The sequence below is a fragment of the Mirounga angustirostris genome, unplaced genomic scaffold (genome assembly GCF_029215605.1).
Source record: "Mirounga angustirostris isolate CCGP_5_RB_7025 unplaced genomic scaffold, mMirAng1.0.hap1 SCAF_14, whole genome shotgun sequence".
Lineage (NCBI taxonomy): Eukaryota > Metazoa > Chordata > Mammalia > Carnivora > Phocidae > Mirounga > Mirounga angustirostris.
The window spans coordinates 82201019-82216028 of NW_026991722.1; the positions used below are offsets into that span (position 1 = coordinate 82201019).

Genomic DNA, 15010 nt, shown 5'->3' on the forward strand with positions numbered 1-15010 from the left:
ATAAACATTTTGCGTAGTATGCTATCATTTGTGTTTAAGAAGGGAGGATACGCATACATATTTGCTTATATGCATAGAATATCTCTAGAAACTGTTAACACTGGTTGCCTCTGGGGAAGGGAATGATCTACCCTAGGGTACCTATTACATTTTGAGGTACACATGTACACATCATCCATCTGCTTAGAAAGCCCTCTTAAATATGTTTTCTTCCTAAACTTGCTATATGTCCTGAAAAATCTGAATGATAATAAATCCCCCCCCCCTTTTTTTTTTCTAACAGTGGCCCTGAAGGGCCCTCAGCTCCCCAGGTCACTCCTCTGGCCTCAGGATGTGCCTGACCTTGTTGACCTGGGACAGTGGGGTCCTCACAGCTCCCACAGGCAGCCGGCCCCGGCTGCTGTCTTCAAACAGCCTCCCAGGGGAGCGTTCCCTCCGTGTGCTGAGCATCCGGCCTGGGGACTTCTCCCGCTCCAGGGGGCGGCCAGGAGACTTGTCCCTGCGCAGCTCTGTCCGCCCCTCTCGGTAGCGGTGGGGTGTGCTTGGCTCTCGCGGGTGGCTGGGGCCTTCCGGTGGTGCCGGGCTAGAGGCCACACGCTTGGTGATGTGCTCGTTGTACGTTGGCGGGCCTCGCTTGTTGGGGCTGCAGGCAACAGGAAAGGGAGATGCGGAGCTGAGAAGTCATAACCCCAAAGGGGCATCTTCCTCCTCTGAGAAACACCCATGCCCCAATCTTTAGTAGAAAAGATCCCACCTGAAGTTCTTCAGGCTTTTTGTTTTCTTTTGGTAGTGAGGACAGGGAAAGAAAGATGACAAAACAAAAAAAAAAAACAAAAAAGCTTCCTGCTCTCAGTGCAGGTTTTTAATGAGCACCTACTGTGTGCCCAACCCTGTGCTAAGCTCTTTATGTGCTTTGACTCATTAAATCATCATAACAGCTCCACAGGCTAGGAACAAGCATGACCCTCACCGTTCAGACAAGAACCTAGAGCTGCAGAGCTGGGACTCTGACACAGGTCAGTTTGACATCCTAATTCCATCCTGTATCCTACTGACCTGGTATTTTGCAGAGCCTAGAAGGCACAAAGGAAGTCTTTATTTAGGGGTGAGACTGCTACCAGGCCCTTGATACAAGGGAGCAATTTTGAGAAAGCCTGTGCTCATCACTGTCAGCTGCCATCTCTGTCCCCCCTCCTCGGCCTGGTGCTCGGTCACCTCTCCTTCCAGGTGGCTTTCCAAGACTCTTGGGCACCCAATACTGATGTGAGAGGTGTGGGGATCAGGCCTGACAGAATTAGAACACTGAGCAGGACAAATAAAAACAGTATAGTTGGCTCAAAACATGTCCCTGGCCCCAAAGGTTTATAGTAATAACCAAACAATTGAAAACACTGGGGCCTTTTTGTATGGCCCATCCAACCCTCCATCCAGCTCTGGCCTCGATATTTCAAATGAAGATTTCAGCAGATACAGCCCTAACCATCTCTCTGAAGAAGCGAGATCCAGAAACAGAACTGAGAGTCAATTCCTTCCCACTCCAGTGAGCAGAAAAAGTACTCAATCCTCATCATCTCAGCACAATTAGAGCTAGGAAAAGGGAATCTACTTAAAATGGGCACATTTTATAGAGAATATTACTTGGAGAACATATTTTGATTGATTGGGCCTTTATCTCAGAAAATAAAAGTAGAAATCAAGAAAGTAAATTTATCCTCATTATTTTTAAAATCTAAATTACAATTGGAATTATATGCCGATTCTAAGACTGAGCCAAGTATGAATCACATACTGATTTAACTCGCTCTAATTTTTGCAACACAATTGTATGCTAATATACTCAATGACATACTTTCTGTCAATGTTGGACTTCTGCAGTAAAGTCAAAGTCATTTCTTCAAAAATGAGAGTGTCATTGATTTTCCCAGAGGCCTATCTTAATCCTTGATATTTAAATCCTTCTCTTTGAAAGGGGCCAAATTTGTTGTTTTTTTCTTCAGTTATTGATCTGCCAGAATCGCTTCTGGCAATGCCCATAATTAAAAACAAAGACATCTACCGGGGGAGGAGAGACTCTAGAGCAAGCTTGAGGGCCAAATCCAGAGAGATTACCTGTTTTTATAAATAAAGTTTTATTGGAACACAGCCATGCCCATCACCAGATGCACTGTCTATAGCTGCTTTCACACAATAGTTGAATAATTGAGACAGACCATATAGCCCACAAAGCCAAAAATATTTACTATCTGAACCTTTACAGAAAAAATTTGCCAATTCCTGCACTACAGTGAAACAGAAAGGTAAGAAGCGATAATTTGATAAGTGATCAGTTCATTGTCAAGATTTTCATGTGATTCTCTGGTTTCCCTGTGCAACTCTTAACTGTGAAGATTCCAGACAACATGCCCAGAAAGCCAGAACCCCCCTGTGCTACATGTCCAGTGAAAAATTTAAGATAACTCAGATTTCAACATCTTGAAATAAAGTTTTATATTCCTCTCTAGTCATGTGGCTTTAAGATACGGAAGACAAAAATAAATTCCAAGTAGGAGAATTATATTAAGCCTATTTGTAATGGAAGGGAAATTATAAAATGTGTCCACAGGGGCCCATCATAAAGCAAGAAGGATGGCTCCAGGAAGACCGTTTGGAATGTTGGCTTAGATTAATGGAATGAGGGCGCCTGGGTGGCTCAGTTGATTGAGCGACTGCCTTCGGCTCAGGTCATGATCCTGGAGTCCCGGGATCGAGTCCCGCATCGGGCTCCCTGCTCAGCAGGGAGTCTGCTTCTCCCTCTGACCCTCCCCCTCTCATGTGCTCTCTCTCTCTCATTCTCTCTCTCAAATAAATAAATAAAATCTTTTAAAAAAAAAGATTAATGGAATGAAAGAAAATACCTATCATTCTAGGCCAAGTGGGCAATCTCCCATCTCTGTATCCATTAACGACTAATGATCTCCCATGCCAATTTTATGGGGTTTTTTGTTTGTTTGCAAAGAGTTACATTTCCTGCTGTGCTAAACAGACCAGGTCAGTGAGGCCTTGCAGTGAATCACACTCAACCAAGCTGGCCTTCTACATTCTGACCTGCCAAAGCAGCCTGCATAAAAAGACCATTTTATAAGCCAAGAGACAAGCAAAGACTAACTGCAATTTTCTGGACATGCCTGGCCACAGCAGGAAAGCAACAGCATTGTCTCTGCCTCTCCTTCACAGGAACTGGAACTCCTTTCAACCACAGAATAAGCAACTTCTTACAGAGACACTATATAATCTCAAAAGGAAGGTGCCTGCCATCTAATTAGTAAGGCAGTAGAGAAAAAAAAAAAAAATTACAGTACTTTGATTTGTTCTTGGCATGACTTGGGAACTACTTAAAATCTCGACATTTTCAGGAGAGAACCATAGTCCTTTGAGCAGTTACTCTTGAGGCAGGGTCAAGCCAAAAGAGGAACTGCTGGTTATTTACCACTTATTTACCACTTCTGGTTTTCTAGCAAGTGCCCGGGATTAAAATTACACTGACCAAACATTTAGACCAACCTCTTGTATTTCAACAGAAGAAAGACTATTCATTAGGACGTAGTCTCAAAATGTTAGATTTATGATGTTCTTTTCCAAGACCTAAGCACTTTTTAAATATTAGAGATAGTTCCTCCACCAAATTGAGAGTCCCTTGAGAATAGAAACATGTCTTCATCAGTGTATCCCCAGCCCCAGATACCTTGTCTAGCACACGGTAGGGGATCCACATAACTCTTTACAGGGTAGACACAGCAGGGCAGAAAATTTAAATCCTAGGTCAGTTAAATATTCCCCTGGGTTAAATAATCTCAGAACTTCTTTGTAGACCAAGAACTTAAAGTTACACATCTCAAACCTACCCATCAACCTGGATCTGGCTCAAAGACTTCTATGTCAAGACAAGGTCAGTCCCACTTCCCACGCACTGCTGGTAGGATTAAAAATGGATATAGCCTTCAGGGAGGAATACTCAGCAACATCTATCAAAATTACAAATGGACATCTGATGTCACCCAACAATTTTTTTCCCTAGGAATTTATCCTACAGATGGATTCCTAAGCATGCAAAATGACATAAGCACAAAGTCATTTAATTTATTACAGCAACAGTCTGTGAACCACCGAAACATCCAGATACAGGAGCAGTTAAATAAATTAAGGTCATACGAAGGCATAAATGCTGTGTAGGCATAAAAAACAATGAAGAAATACTTCTGATACTGACATGGAGCAACCTCCAAGATACATTCAGGTACAGAAGAATGTGCAGTGTGCTATCACCTGTATTAAAAAGGGGAGGAACGCTTCCAGAATGGTACAGTAAGGACTGCTGAAAACCCGTTCCTCCATAAAAGCAACCAGAACACTGAAAACAACTGTCTAAATAAACTTTTCAGAACTCTGGAAATTAACCAAAGACTTGCAATAACTCAAAGAGCAAGAGCATTTATGTAAAAAATAGCTGAATCTCTGTAAGAACAGCAAGCTTTGTGACATGTTAATGTGACCTCTTCCCACCCTTTTCTCCCCAGATCTGCAGTTTTGAAACCAACAGCCCTGTAACCACAGCAGCACTGGAGGGAGATCAGGACTGAAGCCCCAAACCCAGCAAACAGTCCCCATCTGACCTGTCTGGCTACTCCTCTGGCTACCATTCTCCGGGCTTTTTAGCTGACCTGACACAGGATTTGCTTATGAGAAAAGCCCTATTCCCAGATGTTTATCAAAAACAATCAGCAGCAAGTGTTTAACCTGGCAAATACCTGAGGCAGTGATACCAGTTGGGGAAGAGGCTGGCCAAAACACTCAAAAGGCAATCTGGGAATAAGATGTCTACAGGGCATTTTGAAATGGTCCCACATATTTGTAGGAATCTAGAAGGCTATGCACACAGGTAAGGCTCTGCAAATGCCCAGGAAAAATCTGAGAAGGCCTCAGTCTCTCAACTCTGGCTTACTTTGAGCATTGAAGGTATGCCCAACACACACACACACACACACACACACAACCCCTCGGCAAAGGGTGGGAGACTTCCTGGTTCAATGCATTGAAGGAAATCTCTGCCCAATCATTAGCAGATGACTAACTTAACCAAGCAGAAACCTGAATGGCCACACATAACAAAGAATACAGACTTTACAGATTTAGTCCCGGAGAGTCACTCAATAAACTGCAACAACAAACGCAGGGGAAGGGTGGGGGTCTGATTTCCAGAGTTGCCACATTATATTATTTGAAATGTTCAGTCTCCCAACAAAAAATTAGAAGACATGCAAAGAAAGAGGAAAGCATGGCCCATACGGAAGGCCTTATTTCTTCTGGGAAATCTTCCCTGGCCCCCATGTCCAGGCTGGCAACCCTCCTCTGGGTTCCCAAGGTGTCTTAAACTACCCCAGTCTGAGCCCCATCCTCCTAGGCTGTGCTGTAATTGCCTGATTGCTCATGTCTCTCGCCCACTGGGCTCTACGAGGGAGGGACTGCATCTGGTTTATGCGGCGCTATACCTCCCATAGCAAGCCCAACTAGTGCGGCAGAATATCTGCTAAAGCAATGAATGCATAATTCATGATCCATTCTAATGCCACTGAGAATACCCAACAGAGAAAGGCCAGACATTTCCCTCCACCTTTTCCAAGGGGGCATTTAAAAATTCTCCCGATACTCGAAAAGGATGGAGTCACTTTCATGCGGTATCTCAAAGAAAGGAGTGGTTTGAGCTTGAAGATTGGGGAAACCTTTGACCAGCTTAGCAAAATTTCCTTCTACCTTACAGAAAAGCACTCTGCATCCTATAATGAAGAAGAGGGGAAGTATGGTACCTGCGGGAGGTGGGGGGGCCCCGGTGGTGGTCAGTGCCGGACTCCTTCACGAGGTTTCCTTTGCAGCAAATGACCCGTAATTTATCCTGGTATGAGGACGCCAGGTAAATCGCTCCTGAGGAAATTGCAGGGCCCAAGTAGCGTGGATTCGGGATTTCCAAATACGCTCGGGCAGGAGTCCTGAGGAGTTCCAGGTAAGAGTTTACATTCAGGTTACCTCCATTGCTAGGCGGGATGTGAAGAAACAGACACTTGGCCCCGACCCCCGACCCCAACAGCTGAGCTTTTCAAAGCCTGAAAGGGCAATGCTTACCCCAGAGAGGAGCGTGCCTGGATCTCAATGACTTCAAGTGAGTTGAAGTGGGTCACAAACAGATAGGGTTCTCTGTAGGCTGCATGGCCACAACAGAAGAAGAGCATGGAGCAAGGAAGGTTTAAAAGAGGAAATCAAAACCAGGCTGCAGTGCTACCTTGGACCCAGCAATCCCACCTAGAATAATTTAGCCTACACATATATCCACGTGCCAACATAATGAGGCATGTTCAAGTTTACTCACTGCCATGTTGTCAGAGCAGAAGATGGGAACCAAATCAAGGGTACGTTATAGGGGGTCAGTTAAATATATTAGGGTTCAACTGTGGGATTTTGCACAGCTATAAAAATGCATGAAGCTATGTACGGATGCATAAAAAACCCTGAGGTGTGTTTTACTTAGTGTGCAAAGCAAGATTCAGAATAATGTGTAAAGTGTGGCACCACACTGATTTAAAAAAAAAGTGTGTGTGGGGGGGAGGATAAGAATATATTTTCGAGGCGCCTGGGTGGCTCAGTCGTTAAGCGTCTGCCTTTGGCTCAGGTCATGATCCTGGGTCCTGGGATCGAGCCCCACATCGGGCTCTGCTCTGCGGGAAGCCTGCTTCTCCCTCTCCCACTTCCCCCTGCTTGTGTTCCCTCTCTTGGTGTGTCTCTCTCTGTCAAATAAATAAATAAAATCTTAAAAATACATTTATTTTTTCTTATGCATCTGTATTTGCACAAAGCACTGAAAGGATAAGAAGCAGGAGTTTCCCCCCCATCCTGGGGGAGTGGGGATGGAGAATTGGAGAGATAGGTTATATGGGTGAGACTTTTCATAGTATACCTTTTTAAACTGTTTAATTCTGTACATTTTCAAAAAAAAAAAAAAAGACTGAGTTCAAAGATAATTAAATATTTCTAATCTTAATACTATATGTCTATATCATAGCATCAGTGAAACTCTAGGATATGATGGGAGCCTTTTCTGTCTTAAAAGGAAAAGGAAATTATCACTATTATCCCTTGTGGTAAACCAAGACTTTGGTTTTGGACAATGAGTCATGCCTCCCGGTACTCAGACCCTAGTGGAGCCTCCTCGCCTTGAATCTAGGCGGACCCCGTGGCTGCTTTAACCAGTAGAATGTGGTGGAAGCAACAAAGGCCAGCCAGCTTCTACTTTCGCACTCCTGGAAGAAGCCCATGTGGAGAGGAACTGAGGTCTCCAGCCTCCAGCCTCCAGCCCCCAGCCCCGGCTGAGTTTCCACCAACTATACCAATTGGCCGCCATTTTGTGAGGCCATTTTGGACTTTCTAGTTATCCCAGTGCCCCCACTGGTACCACATGAAGCAGAACTGTCCAGTCAAGCCTCAGCATCTTGGGCAATAATAAGTTGTTGTTGTCTTGTCCATATGCAGCAAAAGAGAAACCAAATAGCCTTGACGGGTATTTTAGCCATAACAGTGTTTCAGAACATTTACACCAATATGTGTGTACGTATTTGTACATGTGTGCGTGTTTATGTATATAGGTGTTTATGCGTGACCCAGCAGCTCCAATTTTAGGGCTTATGAGCAGCAGATACTAGGTAAGTGTGCAGAGATTAGTGCAAGATGTTCAAGAATGAGCATGACCTACGTGCTCTGCCTAATTAGAACTGGTTAAATTGACAGGTGTTCAGCTATGCCATGGAGTACTCTGCAGCCTTTGAAATGATTTAAATAAATTCACAGGGAATGCTCTCCTTTCTTCATGAGAACCTAACAAATATTTCACAAGGCTGGTGGATCTGGCATATGCAGTTCTTCATCAAGCATCAGAATCTTTGCCCTGAACACTTCAGGGGACTACGACCTATGGCACTTGGTGTCTAATGTAATCCACAGGCATAGCGCATAAACCAAAAAGGATTCCACCTGCAATTCTTTCCTAGAACTCCAGCTGCTGGCAGAATAGAGCCCTCCAGACCCTGGTTCACTTACCAAAGGCCAAAGGTAAGCGACTCCACTTGAGATCGTCTGTGCGGCTACGTCTTCCATAAGAATCCACGAACACCCCAAATTCTGCAAGGAGTTTGAGCCGGGGGGCGTCGGCACAGTCAGAGGCAACAGAATCAATGACACTACACACTTTGCCAGAAGAACAAGGGATTGAGCCCAGGGGACCAGCAGCCACATTTAACTGGATCGTTAAGACCTGAGGACCTTTGCTGAGCCACGTCTCTCAGAGATGTGTTAAAGGAAAGTGGGAGAGACAGGAAAGAAGGAGCAAAGGGGGGAGGAGGAAGAGACGGGAGACATGGAGGAAGGGAAAGGGAAGAAACAGAGACCCAGACACAGGGAGGAAGAGACAGGAGGCCCCAGAGATTTGCCATGGGGGAGGGGAAGGGAAAGGAGGAATAAAAAAGAATGAAGAGAAACACCAAAAGAAAACCCAAGAAAGAAGGAACGGAAAAGAGAGAAAGGAAAGGGAGCGAGAGAAGCAAGGGGCGGAGAAGGAAAGAAGTGGCTGCTCTCAGGACAGAGTATGATGGAGCTGGACCGGGCGAGAGCCCTGGTGGGGGTCTGGGACTCCCGGCGCCCGCAAGCCCTCAGGACAGTGGCCGGCAGGGAGCCCCAACTCACCGTGGAAGCAGAGCAGGTATTCCTCCCGCTGCCCTGCGCTGTTCACCTGCACGATCGAGACAGGGAAACTGTTGGAAGAGGAGGCAAACACAGCAGGCGCCAAGGAATGGTCATTCTTATCCAGGAATTCTGTAAAGGCAGGTGGGAAGCGGGACGTCAGGGAGGAGCCAGAGTTGGCGGCAAGGCCAGGGCAGAGATTGGCGGGGGGGGGGGGGGGGAGTGCGGGTGGACTAGGACCCTACCCTCAAGCGTGTACTGCTTCATGTCAATTTCGTAGAATTTATTGGTTCCAATGAGGATACTGTAATTGGTGAAGTGGATGCAGCTGCAGGGCTCTGAGGTCTCTATCTCCTGAGACAGAGGGTAGAAGAAAACGATGTGAGTTAACACAGGGCAGCCCATTTCCACTGCTATTCCATTTCCCCCTCAGGCATCTCACCGAGCCTTGGAGACGGTCGCCTCTGGACTTGTTCACGTTCTCGGCCACACAAAGCACACACACTCAATCCTTTCAAGTCCCCCACGAAGACTAATAATTCCTTTGCTACCTCTGTGTTCTTTGCAACCCAGACCAAGAAAATAATATCAAATGGCAGCCCAAAAAAGAGAAACACCATTTCAATGGAAAGGTTGCATTCAAAGACAGATCTTTAAAAATAATAAATTATTATCTGAGGAAAAAGACTGGAAAACACAGGGCTGGTTAGAGGGAGTGGTTTTAGCTTCCTTCTTTTTGTGAGCTAAGTTTCTAACACGAACCTCTATTACCTATATAATTATTCTCATCACTGTTGTTGTCATCTCTTCCCTTCCCCTCCGCCATGGCAAATCTCTGGGTCCTCCTGTCTATTAGTGATCAGCTTTCTAATTACTTCCACTTGTTTTCAGGCCCATCCCAATATTTTCAAAAACCTAGGCATGCTTATTCAAAATGGTGGCCAAGAATTATAAAGCAGCACTGATTTCTGAGGCTTTTCCTAAAGCTAACAGTTCAAAATCTAATCTGCACTATCACCACTGCATATTTACTGAGCAGCTGGTAAGTATGAGGAGACGTTTAGGCAACATGACACAGTGAAAGCAGGGAACAGTCAAACTCCAGAGTTTTGGTCTCAACTTTGTAACAGGATCTCAGCCGGCCTCAATGGCCTCACCTGAAAATTGGGGATTACCACCCGTGCATTTCAGGGCTGTTGTGAAAAGTGTTTGTAAAATGGTCAGCTGGGTCTTTGGTACCAGTAGGTGATCGATAAAATTAAACAAACGAACAGCCCACCCAGGATGAAACTGTTTCCCTAACACATAATGACCCTTATATATTCACCCCACATTGCACTTGAGACTAATCGTGAAGGCACCTGAAATAAATTAGGCTTACAACAGGTGGAGTTTTCCTAATCTAGGGACAACGGCCAGCCTCTGGAAGGGAGGCAAATGATCTAATGTGCACCTTGTCCACACTGCAGTCACCATCACCACCACTCTGCTCCACGGAGAATCAGCTCCCTAATTACAGCTAGGAACACAGTGAGCACTGGCTTTTCCAAAAGTTATTAATGGAAACGTCTAGGATCCGACAAAGATTCTGTTAAGTGTGGCCAGGGACTGCTAGCTTCTCAGAGAGAGCTCTTTCCTTTTTTATGCTAATTTAAAAGTGTCTCTTCCATCAGCCTGCTTCCTTTCCCCTTAACAAAGAGCTGAATTCACTGGGCTGGCTGGAGAGGCAGCTCACAGGCAGGAGAAAGAAAGTGAGAAGGAAAACTGCAGCTACTCAGGGCTCTGGAGCTTTCTCCAGGAAGGAAGGGTGTGTCTGCTTGTCCGTCTCTCTCTCTCTCTGGAGGTCACCCAGGCTGAAGGGACCGGGCACACACTGGTCCCTGAGGCAGCACGCTTTCCACGCTAAGTGGGGGAACAGCAGGATGGCCGAGGCCCAGGACTTACTTTCCGAATGCAGTACTTGCTGAGGTTTTCGTTGTAGCGGAGAAGGACAACTTTGCTGGGCGTGGCTGCGCAGATGCAGAGCCCGTTCTCAATCTGAAAAGCGATCAGGGAAACGAAAAGAAAGAGAGGGTCACTGGTGTGTATGCTGGCTCCAGAGCAAAACTAGGAACGTGACACCAATTTAGAGCAGAGTTTCTCCACCTCGGTATTACTGACGCCAGACCAGATGATTCTCTGTGGCGAGCGGCTGTTCTGTGCATTGTAGGGTGTTTAGCAGCAACCCTGGGCTCTACCCTCTAGATGTCAATGGCACAACCACCAGCTGTGAAGGCCAAAAATGTCTCCAGACACTGCCCAGTGTTCCCTACGGGAGAGAACTGCCCCTGCATAAGAACCACTGATTTAACAAAGACCTGCCAAAGGCCCCTGGAAATCCCGTGACACGACACACATTTGCTAGATGGTGTCTCTAGCACCTTCTGCTAGAGACTGGGTCTTTTGACGATCTTACCCTGAGGGAGGAAGGCAGTAGGAATTACCTCAAGAATTTAGAGACTGTGGTTCAAAGAAAAAAGTTCTTAGCTAAGATCTGTGTACGTGGAGTTCTCTTTTTCTGGAAAGCTGAATCACTCTTACTTCGCCTCCCAATATCAGGTCTTTGTCATTTCACCAAGGGCGAAAGAAGCTTCTCAAATCAGTACTGACATGAAGGTCAGCAGTTGGGGGGGAGGGGTGGAATGAGATGGGATGGGAGAGGGAAGGAACACACAGGAAAATGGAAACTGTTAGTAATGTTCTAGCTCTTGGGGTGGGTAGTGAGTCTGGGGATGTTTATATTATTAGATGTTATAATTTTATAATGTACCTATTTTTTTAGTAGTTCCAACACTGTAAAATGCCCATTTCTAGGTAACTCATCATTCACAGAAGAAATCGTAAGAAACTTAAAAATACGTGGAATGATAAAAATTTACAGGATGTGACTAAAATTGTAGTTAGAGGGAAAATGTATGGCCTTAAAAGGCTTATCTTAAAAAAAAAAAGACCTGAAAATTAATTAGCTAAACAAGAGATTAGAAAGAGAACAACGGAAGAAAGCCAGAGTAAACTGAAGGAAGGAAAAACAAAGATTAAGGAAAAAGCAAAAATCAATGATAAATAAGATAATGCTATCGTAGCAAGAATCAGTACAGCCCGAAGCTGCTCCTTTATAAAGATTAGTAAAATCGGTATAATGCTGATGAAATTAAGATGAATGAGAGATCCAGCACAAGTAATATTAGGGATAAAAAAAATGCAACAGCTATAAGAGAATATACAACAAAGAACAAAAAGCAGAAAAAAGGAGAGGAAAAAACTGTTCTCTTTAAAAAGAAGAATTGATAAAACTGAAAAGGTACAGTGTTCCTTGCTGGGTCCCTATCTGGAAATCCTGGGTCCTTCCAGCAACGTCCTTTATCAGTCCCTCAAGATTCACCTCCTCTGAGAAATCTTTGCAAACTCTAGGCCAGCCATCCTCTTCCTTTTTTTTTTTATCCTCTTCCTTTATATTCTATCCTCTTTTTATTGTTGCCACAGTTAATCCCAACCGTTGTAAGAGTGACTAAGAAAAGAATCCCACCAGCCCCACGGCCAGAGGGTTTCAGAAACCAAAAGCCTCAAGAACAGTGGCCACGGCCAAGGTCAAGCCCCCCCTCAGAAGGTTCCTGTGGCCCACTGCACCCCTCCCCTGTTGGTCCTCCATCCCTCAGCACAGACCCCTCTGAAGGCTCGGTCAAGTACATAGGATGTGCTAGGTAAACGTTGACTGAGTGACTAAATGCCAAATACCCAGTGAACAGTCTTCTGAGAAGGGAAAGGCCGTGGTTTACAACGGGAGAACTCCAGTAGCCTCAGGGAGTCTACAAATGCTTGATTCAGATTTTATTAAAGTTATATATGTTCACGTGTATGCACCCACAAATACTCTTAATTTTTTTTTTTTTTAAGATTTTATTTATTTATTTGACAGAGAGAGACACAGCAAGAGAGGGAACACAAGCAGGGGGAGTGGGAGAGGGAGAAGCAGGCTTCCCGTGGAGCAGGGAGCCCGATACGGGGCTCAATCCCAGGACCCTGAGATCACGACCTGAGCTGAAGGCAGACCTTAACGACTGAGCCACCCAGGCGCCCCTACTCTTAATTTTTTTTAATAAAAAAAATTTCCTTAAAGAAGCAGGCAAGCAAATGTATTTATGTGCCAAAATCAATATGCTATTAGCTACCAAAGAATTAACTTGACTTATCAGGAACTGACTTTATGTTATATAAATGTCATAAATCAGAATTTGCAAGTTTTTAGTAATAAAACATTTTGTCACTTAGTTCACATGGGGTTCCATGTTAGATTAAAAAAAAAAAAAAGACTAGGGGCGCCTGGGTGGCTCAGTTAGTTGAGCAGCCGACTCTTGATCTCAGCTCAGGTCTTGGTCTCAGAGGTCGTGAGTTCAAGCCCCATGCTGGGCTCCATGCTGGGTGTGGAGCCTTTTTTAAAAAAAAATGAAAATAAAAAGGACTCCATCATACATACACACACACACACGCGCACACACATGTACACTCACACACACTTTTTAAATTTATTTTACTTATTTTATTTTTTTAAAGATTTATTTATTTATCCTAGAGAGAGAGATCACAAGCAAGGGGGATGGGCAGAGGGAGAATCAGACTCCCCGTGGAGCAGGGAGCCGGATGCGGGGCTCAATCCCAGGACCCTGGGATCATGACCTGAGCCCAAGGCAGACGCCCAACTGACTGAGCCACCCAGGCGCCCCCACACACTTTTTTTAAACTATGGATCATCCTTTCAGTTTTGTTAATTTTATCCTCATTTTTCTCTCTGACGTTTCCTTTGGACTCAAAGCCTAAGCAAACTTCATGGCTACATAAATTGTTTCGTGTGCCTAAAGGAAGCAACAGAAATTTAACCCAATGAGAGGACAGTTGGTTTTCAAGGTCAAATCAATGAGCCCCGTAGAAAGGGGGGCAGAGCTGATTTCCAGAACACTCGGCCCGCCGAGGCCCTGAGGAGAGCTTACCTTGCCGGCGGCAAACAAGTGGCAGCCCTTCACGGCTTCGAAAACGTTGGGGGAGATGTCGGGCTGGGCGGGAAGGTGAGCTTGCGCGAGGGACTGCTTCACTTTCTTCACGTCAACAAGGCACAGAGCCCGCTCTTCTCCTGAGGGGGAAGGAGGAGCCTCAGGTCAGTGTGAGGCAGGGAAGAAGAGACCCGGGAAGGCAGTTCCATCTCTCCTCACAAGGAGCCAGGCGGGGCCATGCAGATGAACAGTTTTCCACAGAGTCCTGTCTACACGGCTCCGGTCCAAGTTTTAGAAGTACAGTGAAAAACATCTGGCTTCTTGGTCAAGATGCTGGGATGGAAAAAAAAACAAAACCTCTGCAGACGTAAAATCCGAGAGCATGAACTGGACTTTTAAACATGCTCCCACCAAAGTGGAAAGAAGGATGGGTTAGGAGCACCGACGGGACATGTTATAAAACCACAGGCTTGGACTCTTCCAATATGCCAATGTCATGGAGGACGAAAATCCATTCCAGATTACAGGGGACTACTGGGACACCACTAAACGTAATGCACGACCTGGGACGGGATCACAAATCAGGGCGAAAAATACCAGAAAGGACATTATTGGAGCTGCGGGTAAAATCTGACTCTGGGCAGCGTATGAGACAAGTGCATTACAGCAAGGGTTAAATTTCTTGAATTCCAAAAACCGGGCCACGTGACACTATCCTGTGTGATACTCCGATGGTGGATCTGTGCCCTGACACGTTTGTCTAAACCCATGGGAGGGACACCACCAAGAGTGAACCCTAATGGAAACCGTGGAGCCAGGGTGACGATGTGTCATTGTGGGTTCATCAGTTACGTCTAGTGTGCCACTCTGGTGGGGATGGTGACAGTGGGGGCAGGCGGCATCCGGGAACTCTCTGTACTTTCTGCTCAATTTTGCCGTGAGCCTAAAACCACTCTAAAGAATAAAGTCAAGAAGGAAGGGAAGAAGGTGGGGATGGAGGGCAAGGAAGGAAAGGAAGAACAGGAAGGGAGGCAAGCAAGCGGAAAGAAAGAAACAGAAGAGGCAAAGAGACGGAGTGTTGGAAGACCCAGAAAGGTCAGTTCCTGATCCTATTACTTCACCCCCAGAGGCATCCGGCCACACCCGAAACAAGACCTGGCTGTGGATGTTTTCGAACACTGGGCCAACAAATTACTGTTGTCCCTTAAGGAAAAAAAAGGACCGCCAAT

The 15010-nt window shown here is 45.4% G+C and overlaps 1 protein-coding gene across 7 annotated transcripts in view; it reads right to left on the bottom strand.

Moving 5' to 3' along the window:
- The window catches only part of CIT (citron rho-interacting serine/threonine kinase), a 165061-nt gene that overhangs the window by 3109 nt on the left and 146942 nt on the right, over positions 1–15010 (bottom strand). For all 7 annotated transcript variants that reach the window (XM_064578478.1, XM_064578484.1, XM_064578483.1 and 4 more), the window contains 8 exons: positions 13782–13921; positions 10702–10794; positions 9003–9111; positions 8761–8889; positions 8119–8199; positions 6154–6232; positions 5841–6020; positions 343–643 (listed from right to left, as the gene is read on the bottom strand). In XM_064578478.1, the coding sequence (XP_064434548.1) occupies positions 343–643; positions 5841–6020; positions 6154–6232; positions 8119–8199; positions 8761–8889; positions 9003–9111; positions 10702–10794; positions 13782–13921 (1112 nt within the window). The remainder of the gene's footprint in view (positions 1–342; positions 644–5840; positions 6021–6153; positions 6233–8118; positions 8200–8760; positions 8890–9002; positions 9112–10701; positions 10795–13781; positions 13922–15010) is intronic.